The sequence below is a fragment of the Populus alba genome, chromosome 8 (genome assembly GCF_005239225.2).
Source record: "Populus alba chromosome 8, ASM523922v2, whole genome shotgun sequence".
Lineage (NCBI taxonomy): Eukaryota > Viridiplantae > Streptophyta > Magnoliopsida > Malpighiales > Salicaceae > Populus > Populus alba.
This window is the reverse complement of record NC_133291.1, coordinates 2,084,800-2,105,563: the sequence shown is the minus strand read 5'-3', so window position 1 is coordinate 2,105,563 and position 20,764 is coordinate 2,084,800. Positions and strand designations below refer to the sequence as shown.

General features: G+C 33.6%; 1 protein-coding gene and 2 long non-coding RNA genes across 7 annotated transcripts; all 3 read right to left on the bottom strand.

Annotated features, from left to right (window-relative positions):
* Positions 1-2,373: 2,373 nt before the first annotated feature.
* On the bottom strand, positions 2,374-3,158 carry LOC140955833 (uncharacterized). The gene is made up of 2 exons (XR_012170441.1): positions 2,917-3,158; positions 2,374-2,814 (listed from the first exon to the last, which is right to left on the bottom strand). It is a non-coding gene; the product is annotated as an uncharacterized lncRNA (long non-coding RNA).
* An 819-nt stretch (positions 3,159-3,977) lies between these two features.
* On the bottom strand, positions 3,978-9,749 carry LOC118052350 (amino acid transporter AVT1C-like). Its single transcript, XM_073410723.1, is given in 13 exon segments — positions 3,978-4,279; positions 4,444-4,506; positions 4,643-4,686; positions 4,807-4,972; positions 5,061-5,196; positions 5,305-5,524; positions 5,739-5,919; positions 6,651-6,674; positions 6,855-6,966; positions 6,968-7,055; positions 7,844-8,169; positions 8,643-8,861; positions 9,613-9,749. Coding segments are annotated over 12 exon segments (1,650 nt in total). The 5' UTR covers positions 8,834-8,861; positions 9,613-9,749; the 3' UTR covers positions 3,978-4,180.
* A 6,271-nt stretch (positions 9,750-16,020) lies between these two features.
* Positions 16,021-19,449, bottom strand: LOC118052351 (uncharacterized). 5 transcript variants are annotated; one of them, XR_012170522.1, is made up of 5 exons: positions 18,867-19,426; positions 18,232-18,347; positions 17,024-17,094; positions 16,575-16,747; positions 16,021-16,439 (listed from the first exon to the last, which is right to left on the bottom strand). It is a non-coding gene; the product is annotated as an uncharacterized lncRNA (long non-coding RNA). The 5 variants fall into 5 exon arrangements; XR_012170521.1 differs by having other exon boundaries at positions 16,575-16,756; positions 17,024-18,347; positions 18,867-19,449; XR_012170520.1 differs by having other exon boundaries at positions 17,024-18,347; positions 18,867-19,447.
* Between the last annotated feature and the right edge of the window lie 1,315 nt (positions 19,450-20,764).

Genomic DNA, 20,764 nt, shown 5'->3' with positions numbered 1-20,764 from the left:
GAATATTTCTCATCAATATTAATATATACATAATATATTTTTTAATATTATTAGGACAATATTAAACTCTAGTTCTCATCTTTATAAAAAGATTCATAATTATAAATAGATCATGAATTCTTTAAATAATGGAATCAAAATCTTTATTATTTACTGTATATTTATTTTCATAATATCTCACTTTAATATTATTGTATTTTTTCTCAAAAAATTACTGACTTAATCATAAAAAAAATCCTTAAATTCAAAAAAAAAAATCTTAGTTATTTTTTTCTTAATTAATGTGATTGTATTGATTTCATCTTTTTGCATGGTTTTTAATTTTCTTCATGATTAGTAATTGTACGTATTGATAGAATTCAATCAAAATATTCTTTAATTAAGGAATAGATTACAATCTTCAATTATCAAAATTTCTTGATTTAATCTTTTGACTTGATATATGTTTCCATAATTAGCGATTCTATTTATAGAACTTGAATCAAAAAAATAGACAACCATATATATATATATATATATATATATATATATATATATATATATATATTTCACGAACTTCAGTGATTAGTCTACTCTATTATAAATACCACTCGTTATTTCTCTATATCGTGAAAACACACAGAGAGATATTAATTTTTCTCAATAAGCACTCTACTACGAAAGAAAGAAAAGAAAAAACAAAGGAAGAAGGATGGAGAAAGCTTCTTTTAAGTTGGCATTCCTCATTGTTTTGATATTTTCTACAACTTGTGAGTCTCTCCCTCTCTCTCGTATTTTTTTCCCTATTTTTGTGTCTTCTTTTCTCTTCTGCTTAACTTGTAAGACTGAGAGTTTTTGAGAATTATGACGTGCACTGGATTGCGTTCATACACAAATTAAAATAAAGTTTCCTTTTACTTAATTTATTTTATCATTTTCCATGCACTTTGACAATATGTACAGAAAAGATAGCTCATGACTGATAAAACAAAAATTTATTACAGGTTTCCTACAGCAAGGATCAGTTCAAGCTACAGAGATCACAGCAATGAAGGGCATGCCATGTGCGAACGATGATGTCTGTATACCACATTGCCCTAAATCTTGCAAACGTATTTTTTGCAATCAAAAACACTCCTCCGCAAACTATCACATGTGCTATTGCGACAACTGGTCCTTTTCTCCTCAGCAAATGCTCATATCGATGCCTTGTGTGACAGGTTAATGGAAAGACGGCTTCTTTTGTAAAGGAGAGGCATTACTGCCTCATTTCGCTTGCTTGATCTAATACAAGCCAGCTTAGTAATAGTAGTAACGATGATGATGATAATAATACAAGATGTCACTTGCATTTTTGCATTAATCTGCAATGCTGTGATTTTCTGTGCTATATATGATTATGAGTGCTTTTACGGCCTCAATCTCTTGTCTTAGACTTTGAATAAATTATTAATTGAGCTTTCATGAGATACGTTGCATCTCTTGTATATTGATAATAATTAATTAAAAAAATTTCAAACTAATCAATGACACCATAATTTACATTTTCAGATCTCCCCTCTTCCAAAATCTATTACGAAAATCCAGGATCGATGTAATTTTCCATGTAAAGAGCTTCTTTTGAAGGTTAATTAGTGGGTTTTAAAAAGAAGTATATGTGCGTATAACTTCAGGATCATGCGAGGATGTCATCAAAGACAAAAGTGGTAAATCCGTATTAAAATTAGTTGCTTTGGAAAGCAATATATAGGACCAACATTTTCTTTTTCCAAAGCAGTACCAAATTTTACTCAAAAGGTTCGATCCATAAACAGTGATTTTTTTTGCTAATGGAAAGGATTGATCTAGACTGATGTTGGATAATGCTAGCGATATGAATATTTGTTTACTAATTACATTATAATTTTGATAAATTAATATTGATTAATATTGATTAAATAATATTTTTTATCGGTCTTGACTTGAGACTAATGTAATAAATTAATAATTTGTTAAATTTATAAGATAATATATATTAAAAACATAGATCCCACTTGATATATAAATTAATAATCTCTTTACACATTAAAATTATGCATATACATGACTCAAGTAGAAGGTATTTGTAAGATATAACTTTAATGCTAATTATTTTCTCTTGAAATTTATGTTTTCTTGTACCTCATTTTTTTTACTTTTTTTAGTGCATTAGAAAGGATTTATGTATAGTTTTCTTATATTACTAAATATATAAAATAATGACAGTTCATAATTTAGTAATTATATAATATTTTTATAATCATAATAACATGATACATGTATTAACTTTAATGCTTTGAAAAAGAAAAACCTTGATAAATTATTTTAAAAAAAAAATGTATACATTAAGAAATTAATTAATAATTTATTGATTAATTAATATTTTCATTAATTAATAAATTTTCATGTTACAAAATATATTAATTCACAGAGGTTTAACTGTATATAATTAATGTTTTTATATATAAACAAAAACTAGAAATACAAACAAAAACCATGTCAATTAGGGCTGAGCATTTCCAGTTCGGTCTGGTTTTGAACCAAAATAAACAACCAAACTGATTTTTTTTTTTTTCTTTTGTGAACCGAATCGAACCAAAAACCGGTTCAAACCGATTAATTTCGGTTCGGTTCGGTTTTTTTTCCTTTCAAACCGGTTCAAACCCAATGGTCCTCTATACTTCTCCTGCAACCTCATACAGCAGATCCCAAGTTGCTAGAGGTGAAGATCCATTTAGGCTTCCACGGCTAGATCCTTGTTTACAACTGCACATAGCGTTGATGGAGACGATCCAGACAAAACCCAACCTTGCAAATCTGGGTAATCACAGAAACCAGAAAACATTAGACCCAGAAAACATAATCACAGAAACCAGAGGAGATCATCCTACTTTAAAAGATATATAAAGGAAGCAATACCTTAATCTTTTTGGTGCTGCAAGGGAGTTCGTTTCTCTTGAAATCATCTTCAAGGACGGAGTGAGCCATTTGGTGAGTTAACTCAGCCAAGTAATCTTCTCCATCACTTTGTGTGTTGGCCAACTTGTTCTGCTTTGATTTTGTCACCAGCCAGAGAGTAAAGAGAGAGATGTAGAGAAGGGAAGCGAGGGGAGGGGGGAACCAAAAAGTAATTAAAGTGAAAGTGAAAGTGAAAGTTAAAGTTAAAGGACAGAGATGCAGAGAAGTGAGGGGAGGGGGGTGGCACTAGGGTTAGAAAGAATAGTATTTATACTTACTTTTTTTTTAAAAAAAGTGGTGGCTGGTTGAACCGGTTCGGTTTAATCGGTTTTAGATTTTAGAAACCGAAACCGAACCGAACCGGAATTTTTTTGTGATTTTTTAATCGGTTAATTCGGTTTATTTTTTTTTTCAGCTACCCATTAATATGAGTGATTCTGAAAACTTTACTTGGCCGCATCATGCTATAAATATAGTCTTTACAGCTTGGCCACATCATGCTATAAGTATAGTCTTTAAACTCTTTATAACTTTAAGTATAGTCTCTACATCTTTTTTTTTTTTTTGATTAACGTGGATGTCCGGGCCAGCTTGCGCGTACCATGACTAATCCCACGGCCCACTGAACATCCTGCAAGCCCAATGAGCAGGTAAGGCACCGTGGGGGTGACAAGCATACCGTACAAAAAGGACCCAATAGAGACAGGAAGGGAACAAACTCTCCAGCTCCATTCCCATTGGGACTCGAACCGAAATTCAAAGAAAGGAGAGCTGCCCTAACAACCACTTAGCCAACAACCTGTTGGTTAGTCTCTACATCTTTACTTGGCCATGTCATATTATAAGTATAGTCTTTAAGGTACAACTAAGATAGGTGGAGGGCTGAAGCCTGAAGTATATAATTCTTGATGAAATTGTAAAAACAGTTTCAAAATCGCGATTTTTACTAACTTGATTTCAATAATTTTTGAGTTTTTTAAATAATTTCACGCATTAAATATATATTCACTCGTAAAATCAACTTGTAATTTTAACAGCTTGCTGTAAACCATTAATAATTTTACCTGTCCATAATCATACAGAATTGCAAGTTAACTAAAAGGGAATAGGGAGATACTAACACCAGAACCGTCTCAGAATTGGAGTGGAGAATAAGGAGGTAAACTACTTATTACTTAAAATGAAACTCTAGTTGCCATTGTTGTTGCAGAAGTAACCCAAAATTTCAGCTGCTCAAATTCTCAATGATTTTGGAGAGTGCTGAGTGGGTTCCAAAGGCTGATGATACAATCCCTACTGCAATGATTATGATACAAACTACGCCCTACAGAAAGAACAGCAAAAGATGGGAATAAGAGCAATATCAAAACCATCAACTATGCTTCCAAAGTGCTGACAAAATTTAATGCTAGAAAGGGAAATATAGAAGGGAAACGTTAAAAGGGTGTTCTAAGTATGTGGATGGGGGTATTGATAGCAGTGGCATACCTGAAATCTTGTTGCTTTACCCCTCACGATGCTCAGAAAGCAAGCACAAGGAAGTATCAAAGTCTGTTAAAGAAATTACTTGTAAGTTTAATTCAACAAAACCACGTAATCAATCTTCTGAAGAGCATAGGGGAGACCAAACGGCAAGGCAAAGCTCCGATATGAAGCTAAATGACTAAAATAGTAGTAGAAAACTTACTACAAGCATTGTGAGCAAAGATCCAATCAATGACATGACCAAGCCTGCGATGAAAGAAAATGTCGATGACATATATAAATACGTAACCAAGTGAGGTTTGGACTATAAAATTGTAGGTTTTGCAAGAGACATGTTGTAGGACAGTACAATCAAGGGGGACTAACCGAAAAAGGGGATGGCGAGACCGACGAGTAAGGTAGAGAACACCAACGCTGTCCTAATGCAGATTGCATACATGTGAGACTTCATGTGGTTAGATGGTATCAACTCCTCCAGACTCATTGCCACTGGAGACATGGTCAATGCATACTTGGTAAATGGGTTAACTACCTGCAAAAGAACAAACAATAAACTAGATCAAAGAAAGAGAACAGACAGAACAGGTAAGAGATATTTTTGTAAGAGCTGATGAGCATACCGTAGTCCACACAGCAATCTTTGAGACAACTAGATCCTGTGGCAAGTTAAGAGTGAATTGAGATTCTGTTGATTCTCCGAACATCGTGTATCCCATATAAGCAACCCCGGCATACATCAAAGTACAAATACTGAAGCTGCATGGATAACAAAACCAAGCGAAGATGAAGTGAGAAATATTAAAATCATAGTCAATTAAAACAAGTTTCTACGATGAAGTAAGAAGGTTGAGCAACTTAAGATACCATGCTAGGAGAACTGTTGGAAATCTACTAGGTTGTGCCATGGAAGTGTAGATGTTCGGAAAAACAGCATGTCCTGAGTAACAATAACCGTAGAGACCAATGGCAACAGGAAGACTTCCAAGATTGAGTACTGTCCCTTTGCTGTGAATGCCCACATTATCAACCAGACCAACCCAAAACAAGGACAAGACCACCAACACTGATGCAACAACTCCACCAGCTGGAAGAAAAAAAGCTGAAATTAAGAATATTTCAAAACAAGATAGCTGCTTATTTTGATACGCGCCTTGCAGCCTATGACATGCTACGAAACATTTTTTTTGTCATTGATCAGATGATGTAGCTCAGGCAAGAAAAAAAATGCGCATCAAATGATTTTGACATCCGTTGAGAAATGTTTAAAATCCAAAATAACTTAATTTAAGAAAACTTACCAGAAATGTAACTAAGGACACTAAGGTCTCTAAGCCAAACAGTAGGAAGAACAGCAAGGGTGGTCATCAAAGCAAATAGATGATGGGAATCCATCTCAAATCCACCCAAACTTATATGTGCATTTGGAAATAAAGAGGATAAGTTATCACTCTCCAAAATTATATATTCAACGCAACAAGCCTGCAGCATTGAAGAATATTTAGATAGGTAACATCAGCAATGCTATCAAATATCTTCTGCTTACTTCACTATGAACATTGACTTTCACAGGACCGAAACAATATAGAAATGCATGGCAATGCTAAGGAAATTACTGCATCTTTGTCTATATCAATTAATCAAAACTAATCACCTTAGGCCACGTTTACAGAATTGCATATTTGCAGCAGCCAAAAAGTGGTTGTCTTGGGTTATTATCTGAAGTATGCAAGTCCCGGGGTTGCTTATGATAAGTTAAAGAGAGGATCCATTCACTATTGAGTGACAGATAGTCAAATAAATATGATTTTGAAAGACACAAATATCATCATCGGACCCATTTTACTGGATCTTGTTTGCTATATAGGCCGAAAGCAATATCATTTTGAACTTGGGTTCACATTAATTTTAAACCTTGTAAGTCATAAATTTGCAGTAAATCATATGCAACTAATGATCAAATAGGCAACTTGAATCAAGTCAAACGAGGTAAACAAAAGAGGAGCCACATTTGATGCAGCAGCCTATAGTATAGGCAAATGGCAAATTGTGAACTTTTTGTCAAAGAAAACAAGATCCAACTTTTGAGACCAAGAATTTAAGTGGCCCAGAAAGAAATTTTGCTTCTCATCTTATTCTCTTTTAAGGAATAATATACTTGATTGATAAAAATACAGAAAGTAAATCATTCAGGAAAAGCCAGATGTACTTACATACAATTCCACATACAGTATTATCTGCAAAAAGAAAAAAAACAAAGGCAGAAACGACAACATTACTGTCTAGTCAAATTTATACACCAGTGCTTGTTATAATAGCTTTCAGCTATGAAGTTTAAGAGAGAAATTTTGCATATCAATTTAAGCATTTTAACCGTGCAAAGTCTTCAGGAAATGGAAAATAAAAACTAGACTTACTGAGATGACAAAGCGACCGGTGGTACCGAAGGCAGCTTGGCCAATGTCTGGGTAAGTTTCAAGTCCTGGTTCACTATCCAAGCAGTGACGCAAGAGCATCCCGGTGTAAAAATACGAGCAGTATGATGAGCCCTAGCCATCCTCCTTCTTTAGCAGCGTAAGGAGTAGATAAAATCCCAACTCCACACAGAACATTCAAGCCTGCATTGTGAACCACAACAAGAACACAGTAACCATTAAATTAAACAATCCTTTTCAATTTATGATACAGAAATTCAACTTTATACCGAGCCATGCAGATTTACAGTTAATTGCAAGTAAAAACTTTACATAAGCATACACAAAGAGGCCAAAAGGTTCAGCAACAACCAGACGGATATTCTTGTTGTTTAGTTCGGAGTTTTTATGTGAAAACTAAGCCACCAAATTATGAAATACAAACATGGTTGTTTTATGCCCATAAAGGGAGACAATAATGAGATGTGAACTAAGGCAGGCCCCCTTGTCTACAAAACCTATATTTAATTTCATAAACTACAAATCATCCCTTCAGGCAGTTTTGTAATTGTTTGCAGATATTGATAGCTACTGGCAATATGCTTTTCCTAAATTGAGTCTCTCAGACATGCCAGTCATAATAGCTGACTCATGGAGACACTAAAAAACAAGATGTCATCAATAGATAGACGAAACTAAACCTGAGGCCAAGTTAAGGAAGTGATGGTAAGAAAGCAGTAGGACATCATCTGTAACATCATTGGTTGATGTGGTCCTGGCAATTGTAGGGTCTAGGTGGGATCAAGTTTGGTTGACAGGTAGGATTACTGTTAACAATACTGTCTTAGAGGATGATTTTAGACAATCGTGGGCAAATACAAGCTGTCAATTACTTGGGGTACACACTACAATGGATGGTCTGGATTTACCCACGAGTGTGTGTGTGTTGGCCATTCTCCATAGCATTTTCCGTTGTGTTAACCTCTACTTACCATTAAGCACAGCTTGTCCAAATGAGCTTTGACGAGACATGGGAAGTTCATGTGAAACCTGGGATGGTTTCTCATCCTTTCTAATTACTGATGACCTTCTCGATGTAATTGGAGCTAGTAGAGAACGAGAACTACGTCTTTGTGATGGGAGTTGCTCCTCTTCTGGTTTTTGCAGTAGAGGTTTTACCACAGAAGGTAATGATTCTGGTGTGTATCTTCTTGTAAGTGAAGAGGAAAGAAATGAACTGCCTAATCTTGATAGCGTAGGTGTGCCCAAAAATGTAAGATTTGGAGATGGCACACTGCTGTATAAATCGATGGATTGCCTGAAACATCAGTCAACAACAATGGATGAGTATCTGGAGCTATAAATAGCACCAAATGCATAGTAATGAAACAACATGAGGACTATTGGATTTGCAAGTTACATGATTCACAGATTGATTTCAATATCATCAGATTACTACTCGATATAGAAGAAAAGTTTTGTAAAGGCTCAAAATTCATTTAGGTGATAAGGAAAATCATTCGTTCGACCACTAGATTGAAAAAAAAAAAAAAAACATAGAATTTTTCAAACTCTTTTGGTTCCTAATCTTTGTGAAATTAATGAGTCAATGACCCCAATATTATCACTTTCCCTGTATGAAGGCCTATTAGAGTGACCCGTTGGCATGATTTTCCTGAAAACATATTTTTCTTTGATAAATTATACCTTAAAGAAAGTCCAAGATTGACCATGACATGAAATCAACAGAGGAAAACAGAGCATAAGCAAGAAGGGTGAGAGAGAGGAAACCTGTAACTTTGAGGCCAGGAGGTGTTGTATAAACCAGTTTTACTCTGCTGCCGATTATCATCGGCCAAAGAATTATCAGAATCTGATTCATTGTTATCTTCTTCACCTTGTCCATTTCTGCCAAGTTCGTTCTCTTCATCTTCTTCTTCACTTTCTATGTAAAAACTCTGGTCTGATACAGAATTCTTCATTTTCTATTTCTCCTTCTGTTTCTCTCCCCTTCAAAATTCCCAACTAAAATTAACAGCACAATTTTATTTTTTTATCTATTATGAAAAGAAAAGAAAAGAAAAGAGGAATTAATTCAAAAGCTTCAAGATTGAAGTTCAAGGAAAAATGCTACAAACCTCAGGTAAAATTGACCACCTTTTGTCCTACAGGCTTTTGTAGCTTTATTGTTTTAGCATGTTTTTTTTACTGGGTAGCCTAAAATGGTGTTAAAATTGTTATGGTTCATAACATATGAGAAACATCAATCAGAAATAAATACAAGAATAAGCAAACGCAGAATCACCATCCAAAAGAGAGTCTAAATTTGGACATGCATGTATATTTGGAAACATGATAAGATTTTCAAGGAAAACAAATATCGTTGGTTGTCAAGCAAATACAGAAAAGGAAAAGGAAAAGACAAAACGTATAGCAAGATTTGCAGTGAAAATCACAGAGAACGAAAAGATAGCCTTTTAATGCACAAAAAGTGATTGACAACTAGTAAAGGAAAGATATATCAAGTTTCCTCAACTCTCTAAGGAACCAAACAGGAAAAAAAAAAGGGGGGGGGTTTAGAGCAAAAAGTCTTACGTGGTATTTGCTGCAGTCCAGCAAAGATTGCTGTTGTTTTTTCTTCTTTGTTTTTCTCCTCTTTGTTGTTTTGTAATATTGCTGCAATCCCGCAGAGATCTTAGGGGGGGAACAGGAGAATCTTTATAGTTAAAGAATGAAAAGAAAGGGAGTTTTCTTCTCGAACCTGGGATCTGAAGAAACTCGTGAAAGACCAGAAAAGGTATACTTGTTTCTTAGAGCTAGGAGAGAAACAGCAACAGAAAACACACGCTGACAGAAACTTTGTGTTTTCTTTTGTTGTCTTTTGGTACTCTATTGAATGTGTCTAAAGCTGCATTTATATATCTATATCGCTTTGTTTATAAGATGTGTCCATACATTCAGATTACTTGGCTGCGATGGTATGTTTTAAACCTAATATATATATAAAACAATATTATTTTAAATAAAATAAAAAATAAAAAAAATCAACAATTTTTTTTATCAGGTGACCTAATCATAAGTTAATCCAAGTTTTTTATCGGTTATTTTTTTTAAAAATTCAGATCCAAGTCTCAAATCAATCAAATTTTAAGCTAATATATTGAAATAATTCGAGTTTTATAATTAAGATTTTAAGATGTCATTAATTCATAATTGTTATAGTTGGTTCAATTAATGGTAGGGTTTTTTTTATGAGAATAGTTGAGGGTAGATAAGTGCTCCATTAATTAGATATAATATGATAATATATATGTGTGTGTGTGAGAGAATTATCGTGGAAATTGCTTGTCAATATCACGTCTAATTAACATAACAATTAGATACCCTTTAATTATCTGTTGCAATTAATTTTAAAAATCCAAGGTTTTATTTTTATGAACATAGGTATAATCTTGAATAAGTGAGATAATTTCATAGATAAAATGATGAATTTAATGCGATAGCATGTTCGAAAACCAAAACCTAAAGAATCCTATTGTTAGAGCTAAAAAATAACCAGGGCCTTTTTTTTATTTAATATTTCATAAACCATATAAATCTGTGATCGTTAGCAGCTAATGCAGGAGGAGAAAGCTAGATGCTTACATGTTTATGCACTGCTGCTCATTATTACTACTCCGCCGGAAAAGGCACCGCTACGGGACAGCAAAACTGTTAAATATTTTCAATAAATAAATATAGAAGGCCCTTATACACTTTATTAGCTAGCGGAATTATCGTTGTCTCGGCTGTCTAACGTACGAGTGCACTTGAAATATTCAATTATTTACCACTTTTCTCGGCTTCATTAATTTGCAAATTGCAGGCTGATTTGGTGATTTGAAACATGATTTGTATCATGTTTTATTTTTTAACCCGGGTGATCCGATATTTTCAAAGATAAAATAATTAAATTATTTTGAATATTGAGCTCATTAACTTAAACCTTGGTGTGATCCGGTACCGAGTCTATGAAATCAAGCATTCAATAATGACCTCTTGATTTGTTTTTGGTTCAGACAATGAACATTCGCTAGCCACTAAAAAGTAGAGAGATACTGAATATTAATTAATTAATTAAAGATATATTTGTTTTTCTAGAAAGTGGTTTATAGAAAATTATTTTTTAAATTTTTTTGTATTTGTTTGTCATTAAAAAAATTGGTTAATAAAAAACACTTTCCGATCAACAGAAAAATACTTTCTTGTCAATGAAAAATTTAGCTTGATTTTCAAGAAAGTGTTTTTATTTTTATTTTGGATGGAAAACACTTTTCAGAAGTTGTAAAAAAATTAGAAATATCATATTATTTGCTGATTATGTCAAATTTAATAATTAAACTGTTGATTGCTATATATTTTGTTTGAATCTTTTTTTCTTTAAATTTTGATTTAATTTGATTTTTATATTAACTTTGATCTTTATTTTATGATTGTTATTTACTTTTATCTTATTATTATTTTTAATTGAAATTTTTTATCTATCAAATTTAGTTTTATTTTTTTGTTTGTTACTTATTTTATTTAAAATAATTTATGAAATTATAATTATAATTATTTTAATTTTATTATTTTTTAATTTTTTATCTATTAGATTTGATCTATTATTTTGATTATTATTTATTTTATTTAAGATAATTTATTAAATTAGATTTCTTTTCAATTCCATTGTCATTCAACTTTTTAATTTTGAAAGATTTGTTTTTTATTATTTTAATAAACTTAAAAAAAATATTAATAAGCTATTTTCATAACATAATAATAATACTGTAAAATATTTTTCAATTTATTTTTTATGATATTGTCAAATATTAAAAAATAATTTATTTTTTAAAAATTTATTTTTAAATAAATCACTTTTAAAAAAAATACTATTTTTTTCTGAAAACAACCGACCTAGTTATTGAATTTACAGATGAAGGACAAGGACTGGTCACATCAAACGGCTTCATTACGTAGCATCACAAATTGATTCTAGCACATGATTTGCCTCATACGTGCAGAGAGCATTTTCAGCATCTTTGTGGATAAGATGCCTGTCCATGTGAGACGGAGCCCATCTACACAGCTCATCAGTGTTTCATCATGTCACGTGGCTCGCTGTGATTTCCAATGGGAGTTGGCTGACGAATTAGAAAGGCCCCATGATTTGATGACGTGTCTGTCTCTGTGACGGAAAGGTTATGAATGTCATCATGGAAATTAGAATGTCCTCTTTCTTAATCCTTCGATTTATAAATTCTATCCTCCATGCTCTCAAATTATTCATTGAACCTGGACCCTTCTTAATTTCTTGCAACGTTTTTTTTTTTTTTTAAATCCCATGAAATTCTCAGTGTGTGTGTGTGTCTATATATATATATATATATATATAGAGAGAGAGAGAGAGACAGAGAGAGGGAGGGAGGGAGAGAGAGAGATTGTTAAGTAGTTATGTAGTTAAAATTGTATGCTATATTAATTTAAAAGATGATAAATATGGGGTTTGAATTGAAGAGAAAAAACCAAATAAAATTTTTAAAGTAATTTATTTTTTGTTCATGGAGATATCGGTTCTAATTAAATATATATTTTTTAAAAATTATAATTAATTTTCTTTTTAAATTGAAACAGTAAAAACTATGCAATAAAAAATATACAAAACTAATGTTGTCATAAGCATAACATTTTCGCTTTTGGAATCAAACTGGCATCAAGTTTCGGTCCATATGTTAAATTTCCTTCAAAGAGCCTTTTCTACTCTTTTATTTTCTGCATGAGTTGGTAGAAAAACTAGTCTGATTTGTGCTCGCAAGTCTCAATGTCAATCAATCGTACGTCAACACATCACGCTTATATAAAATTCATGTGCTTAAGTGCTTACCTCCATGTCACATAGCATTATGTCAACATCTATGGCCTCACCAAAGTAATCAAATCTAAAAGGATATTTATAAATGTTATAATTATTATTTTTTAAAGTATTTTTTTATTAAAATAATAATTTTTTATTTTAAAAAATTTATTTTTGATATCAGCTCATTAAAATAATTTAAAAACTTTAATAAAAAAACATGTTAAAACTCATTCTTAAATAGTATTTAAAATTGATGAATTATACCGGTTAACATGTATCTATTAAAAAAATAGTATTTTATTTAAAAAAAAACTAAAAAAACCCTAAAAAATTATCAATTAAATTTTAATTAAATCAAATTAAATTGATATTTTTCAAACACGCGAACCAAGTCAGGAGATGGGTAAGTCGAGTCTAGATAAACTTACTAGACAAACAAAAGATATACCTCCTAGCTAGCTCATAATACACATGACGTGGTGCATAAACATTGCTATACCAGAAAGAACCAGTGAAGGGATCATATAAATATTTGTTTACATCTCGCTTGTGTTTTTGTTTTTTATTCATATTTGTGGGATGAGCTTAAGCTTATTAATTGAGCCTTGAGTTGATGCTTTATTCACTTTGTTAGGATAGGAAAAACAGGTAAGAGAATATACAGATGCACATTAAGACAAGGCATATTGTGATCTATATTTTTTTTTAAGGAAAGAAAAATGCATGGCTGGCATAGAAGAGGCATCGTGGACTCATGTAATTAGCACGTACAGAACATATTATTGGGCTGGGTTTTTTACCACATCTAAAATATCTATTAATTTAAATCAGAAAGCAAAAGGAGATCCGACACATCATCAAGGTCTTGCAATAGTGAAATATCTTAAGACTTGATGAGATCCTTATTTATTAAAGGCTGGAGCTTTTTAATTTCGCTTGTGCTTGAAGGAGGATGACAGATTGTCAACAAGGAATAAAGAATTACAATTGACTTACAAGTCTTTGGAGTAATTTAGAATAATTGCTACCAGATGATTGATAAAGACACAGAGAAAGACAACCGAGAACAGTAGAACATGTAAAAAACACGTTTTATGGGAATCAAAGCACTTGTGTAAGATGTGGAGCATCAAGGCGTAACATTTCGTGCCTTTTTCTACATTTGTTTTTTAATGATCAAGGTATTTTTGGATCAAAAACTAATCTTCAATCGATAAGCACTTGTGAATCTCTTGGATTTTTAGCGAGCAACTTTGAAATTTCATGGAAACAGACAAATTTGACCAGTTTTATTGTCCCCACAGTTTTTGGCTTAAAAAACTGTTGGTAACTGGTAAGATAGGTCAATACTTTTCCCCGAGCCCCATGACAGGACCTCAAGCATGGAGTCAATAAATATATGAGAGGGAGTAAACTTACCCATCATATGCAGTAAAGGTTTAAATTTCTAACCTTTTTAGTACTGCAGCTTTAGTGCTTTTCAAAACACTTAGGTTGCAAAGTCACCAGACCATCGAAATGAACTAAAAAACTGTTAGAGAATAATATAAATCATATCCTGAAACTTCACCTAACAGCTTAAGTTATTGAGTTGAGATGGTTCTTTGACATGGTATTAGAGCCTTGATAACCAAGTGGTCACGAGTTCAAATCTCACCATCCCCATTTATTTGATAAAAATTAAGCACAGGGTAATGTAGGCCTGTGCAAGTTTGAGATCCCAGGATATGATTTATATTAGCACCGGCGGCTTGGATCCTGCGATTCCTGTCGTGTTTTCTCCACGTGATTCTACCATATTCGTTGAATTTAAACCACTGGATTCAAATCATGCTAAGGATGTCTAATGCCATGCTCTTTATGCAACCTAATGTCATCTGCTATCCAGGACTCGAATACGAACTGTTTTGAAAACGCTAGTTCTGTACACAAACAACTACATGAGAAGAGCATCCATTAACCAAAAAAAGGATGAGCGTAGCGTGGGAGACCAGAGAAAAAGACTCATGTCATGTGTCATTCAAGTTTTTATTAGAAAAAAGGCCCACTAGATTTTCTACAGTAGTTCACAAAACACTAAGCGAGATTCTAAGTGACTGCAACAATCCCATACCATACAGTTCTTTTAGGAATAATATAGCAGAAAGGTGAAGAGGCAAATGCAAGCGAACCATGCAAAACACGTATATTCCTGTATAGAATCTTTTGACGTTTTAACTTTATTCGTGATGAATCTTCTTTCATAAATTATGTTCTTAATCTTGTCCAGATCAAGCCATCTGTACATAATGCATTCCACGTGTAAATCACAAGAACAATTTTCTAAGAAAACCATGTTTCACCTGTCCAAATCACACAGTTTGAATGATTGCCCTGAATTCATTATTACAATCACAGTAGCAAAGATAAACATCAAAGCAACAGTCAAAGCACTAAGTATGATTTATGCACTGAGTTCATTCATGGAAAGAAAATAGAAGTGTTTTTTTCCCTACACAACTTACAAATCTTCTCTCTCAATTATTGCATGCAGTAAGATAGGCTATTCAATTTAGATTAACGGAAAACGTTCGTTGTTGCATTCAAGTTGGGGTCGGAAAATCATGGAATGAGAACAAATTGTCCTCAACTAGAGGACGTAAATAGTAAGTATGAGTGGCATGATTATAGTTGAACCTTAAAACCATTTGCAAGTATGTCTCGGTAGGCCAAGCGAAATTGGACTCGTCTCAAAGCTCTCATAATCCTGTCTTCATCGTCAACTGATATTTTATCTCCACCACAAAGTCTCTCCATGTGTGAATGGTTCTATTCGTCCACGTTTTTGACAGACAACTTCATCATTGAGAATATAGAAGCTAACTATCGAGTTCCTCCAATTCCTAGCACCACTCAAAGGATTAGAAACAATGCTTGTCTCTCATAATACCTATCATGAGAAGCCTATAATTCAAGTGTGACATCACGTTGTTGCAAACGTGGACAATGCCTGTGGGTGAAGTTTCCTTTTTCATTTTCTTTCCCTTCACCAAACTGCAAGGTTGTGAGTTACCAAGCTGCCCAACTCCATGGAATGAAGAGAGTAAGTGAGACTAATGGACAAATAAGGTGCTAGAGTAAGACTAGTGGTGTAGGAGAGACTGATTAACTTCATTCTATTTCTCCCCAGAGGATTCAATTACTTAGCTTTCCCCGCAGAAGGTGACGAGGAAAGACAGAAAGTAAGAAAGGCAATAAATAAGCATACAGTAAAATTACAGAGACAATATAGATAACAGCAGAGGAAGCGTGGAGTTCATGAACATACCTTTCAAAGTTTTAATCGAAATTCACCAGAAACATCATAAGATTGTTTCACGTATCTACAAATTAATAGTCAACAGTTGTTTTGATTGATCAAAACTTTCTATTGTTCGAGAGCCCTTCAATATTGAACAAATTGATGGAGGCCCTTTTATAAACGTGTGTGATTCTTTGACTCGTCAAAATACCATGGACGCCCGATAAGTCACAATGTCCATCACATACAAAGCTCAGTATCATTAGAGTTTGCACGAAGCTAGCGACACTAAAAATGATTCCAACTAACCTTTTGCTGCTGTTGCTTTGACTCTATTTCTTCAGATATTATCAACCAAAGACCGATACGCCAAAGAAACCCACGTATTCTGTCCTAAATTTGTTAACGCCATAGGTCTGTCATTAAGGGTGCCCTGCATGCCAAGAATTCAGTTCACCGTCATCGTGTGTCAAAATGCTCAGCCCAAAATGTAATGTCCTTTTATTTTATACATTCTACTAAAGTATTAAACACTCAGCGGGTAAATGTTTAGTTAAATTTCCCTCACCATGTCTCGTAGTGCACCAAATGAATGACCCGTTCATTCTTCCTTGCAACAGCCATCTACTACAGATGTGAATATACGTGAACAAATCTCCAGCTCCAGCTCTATCTCAAAACATTTTTGAGGTTGTTGTGGATTGGAAATTTTTAATTGATTGACCGAGTGATAGGAGCTGGCTGAAAAACCTTAATCAACAATATATCAAATAATAGCCTTCATGACAAGAAACTATGGAAGCATGTACTAGGTTACTTGGTTTACATGAACTGCAACTCTGCAAGTACTTCGGTATGTATATTACACGAGAAAATTTAACGTGCAACTTCTAATTATTTCATATATAGCAACATCATGGCTTAACTCTAGCGGGTATAAGTAAAGATCCACTAATTTAACGTGCAACTTATAATTATTTCACATATATCAACTATCATACGAAGTTGGGTACGTACGTAGCTCATTCCATCTTTTAGATGGCTCACTGCTGCGGGGAAAACCATTTCAGCATGTTTGGACCCAATACCTGATCAAAAGCAGATTACTTAGCTACTAGAAGTATGAAAAGAACAACAGCAAAAGGATACAGTGAGACCGGGGTGATATTTTTGTAAACAATAAGGTTAAATGGATCTCTATAACTCTGTCCAGATTTCCTGGCCAACCACGCAGCCAGTATTCCTTCATTGTGCTGGCAAAGACCCATTCTAGATATCATCAAAAAATAAATTGGGTTGCATATCTGACTATACAATTGAAAACTCAATTCTATAGTCATCATATTGCGAGTGATGAGATAAATATGTCAAGCCAAAAGAGTTCCAATTGTTATGCTCAAGCAAAACATCATTGCTCCAGAAACAGCCTAAAATACATAGATTGTCAGATTTCTTAATAAGCCCCGGTAACTCAAAACCGTATATTGTATGAAAACTCAAGAAAGAACAGATATTAAGAGAAGGGACATTGAGTCAGGAACCACTAACATGCAATTATCTGTACTAGCTGATAGGAATAATTTAGACAAGGTTTACTCAAGTGCCATATGTCTGTCTAAAATTGATTCATTGGTTGAATAAAAACCAAAAGATTCCTGGCTTCAATTTACTTTCTAAGCAATCTTGTGAAACATTTTTCAAAATTCTGAGTTATGAGAATGATGATGGAGAAGTTTAAGACGTTTTAGATGCTATTCAGAACCATTCTAGCAGTGTATATTGCAAAAACTGTCTTTCCGACCACAATCTATGGTGGTCTGTGGCCATGTTTGACCTTGCAAGTTGTTGTCCTTCATATGATATTGTCTTGCATATCTAGAATTTAAATTGTAAAGACACGTGGTTGGAAGTGTAATTATAATTGTTTTTTAAATTACTTTTTATTTAAAAATAAATTAAAATAATTTTTTTATTATTAAAAATTATTTTTGATATAGTATATTAAAATGATTTAAAATAAAAAAATAAAAAAAAAAAATTTTTTTTTAAATATTTTTAAAACATACAAACAATATCTAAAAATCAGAAAAGGATCTCAAAACTGTGGATCATGTTTTTTGGGTTTTTACTCTTACAAGGGAATGCACCTGACCATGTGGCAAAACGACTCCCAAAAAAAGAACTGCATAATCAAAAGGCTGCCGTACAAGATTAAAAATACCAACATGCAAGAACAAAAAAGTCTTCATGGGAAACCTTCCGCTGAAATCCCAGTTCTTTTGGAATGCACAGCTGATTATCATGACCTGAGCATGCAAAAAGCTTCTAGACGACGATGGTCCTGCAATCAAGTTAGAAAATGAAAAACCAAAATCATCATTCTTCTTATCGTCCCTTGTCATGGAAACCACCTAAAAGCTAAACTTTAGCCAAAAAAAGAACAAATCATTCACTAAAACCACCATCTACCTAAATAATTCACAGTAAATCAATTAACAAATAAATCATCAAACAATAGCGCAGCCCAGAAAGCGCAAGGTTTCAATCTTTCCACTGCAGGTATGAATTTACTTCCTCATTCTAACACAAAAGGCATATATAATTGAACTTTACACCTAAATATTTATACATATCCTTCCCTTGATTTCTCATCGGCCAAGCCAAAACCAAAGAATATAACATTATAAACCACATCTAAAACACAAACAATGGCACTCAAGATTTCACCTTTCTTCTTTTTCCTCGATTTTATAAAAAAAAATACAAAATAAAATAAAAGGATACAAAACACACCACTATTCAGACACGTACAATAATAAAAAGAGATGAAATTTATGATGTTTACTCATATAGTACTTACATTATTGAGTGGTTCTTGATGTGGTGGGACAGCAGCTCCTTCAGCATCAGGAACATAAGGAGAAGGGACATAGCTAGGTTCGGTTAGAACAAAAACGTGAAAGGTGAAAAGACATAAAGAAACCTTAATAGTAAAGATCATAGCATTCAAAGTCCCAGCCGAGCGCTGTAACCCAACTCATTCTTCAATAATTAAGAAAACTGTTAGGTAATAAACAAAACCCATAAACAAAAACACACTAGAAACTGGGATAAAAAAGAATCTCTTCCACTTGATTGAGAATTTTCGGGATCTTTCTCGTTCAGAAGCAGAGGTTTACCGTCTGATTATCACAAGCCAGTGCAGTTGTTTTTGTACTTTTGTTGCCGGAGAGGAGGTTAAGGTGGGTTATTCAGAGTGGCTTCAAGGGATTACTAATTTTGGTCTTATATGACCACCAGGCCCAGTACCATGTAATGGCTCTAGTGATATTATGGATCAAGTGAGTGGGCTTGGCTGATTCTCGCTACAGTTTTCCTGGGTCTCGAAATTAGGGAGTAGAACATTCTTAAGCCTGATTGACTACGGGCCGTGCTCTATCAAGCCCAAGTTATATTTCGAAATATTTCGGATGTGGGACGGATGGAACTCGAGGGGTGCAAAGAATGGAGGTAGGCATTCAACAAATTAGGTTAAATTGCAATCATTGTAAAAGGCGATTCTTCGATGGTGGCCCAACCTTGGTGCACGGTGCACCAAAGGCTAAAAGTGTTACGTTGAGGGCAGAAATAGTACATTGCAATAAAAGTTATTTTCAATAATTTCTCATTGTCGAAGATCACAGGTAGGTTTTCACCATCTTTACTATCTAGGGTTTCTTTTTGATCCATGCAATTCTACACCGCCCTTTTTGAACCAGCCTACTCTTTAACTGGCATTTGAAGATTGTCTTCCACTAGCCTAACAAAATCTGGTGTAACGTCAATTAATGGAAATAACTTTTTTCCCAGAAAATTTAAACATAAAAAGTACAGAACGAGGAGACCATCATGTCTGTTGGATCTTGAGGCTACGTAGCAAAACTAACACAATCATCAAAGTTTAGCCCTTTACACAAGCTATGCGTGGTTGTACTGTCATCCTTCTTGTGGCCTCAAATTACACGTACAAAGTTGATTGTTATGATCATTCAATTCCGATATCATTTTGCATTTGCCATTATACATGTAATTGAGTAGGGATCACACCCCCACAATGAAATAAATACCATCATCATGTTCTGCCGTGGGGACCCTTGATTTTCCTCACGCATGGACCCAGAGATCTATTGCTCCACCTTGCGATCCTACAGGATTTAATTGACTATTTTGAAAATGTTATGATGTAACCTTATGGTTACCCGATATGTAAAAGTGGAATTCGACCACAGAACATTTCAAATAATTAATAATGTTTTAACTTTTGTTTTTACTGCTCGTAGTTTTTACTCTAGGTCATCAATTTTATACGTGGATTCACGATTGTTTTTCCTTTTTATATACTTCAGTCTTTCATTGAATCCCAACTTATCAATCCAAGGTGAAGATCAAACATATTTGTTAGCACAGCCAAGCCTCAAGAAAGTTAGTGATCTTATACCCACGTTATGATCATTGACAGCAAGGGCTAGCAAGAAAGGTATAAGGGTAGGAAATGTGACGATATTCCTTGATGTTAGTCTAAATCGTATGAAATGAGACCTCAGAAAGGTACAATTCTGTTTCTGCTATGCGCTGCACTCATCGGGCCGGTGAGCAATGGGAGGACAATAAACAGTGAAGCGGCAGAATACATTGATTTTAAAACATTATCAAGCAACTCTCTTATCATCACCAAATATAATTTTTTTTTCCTTAACAACAGCAGCTCTTGCATTAATT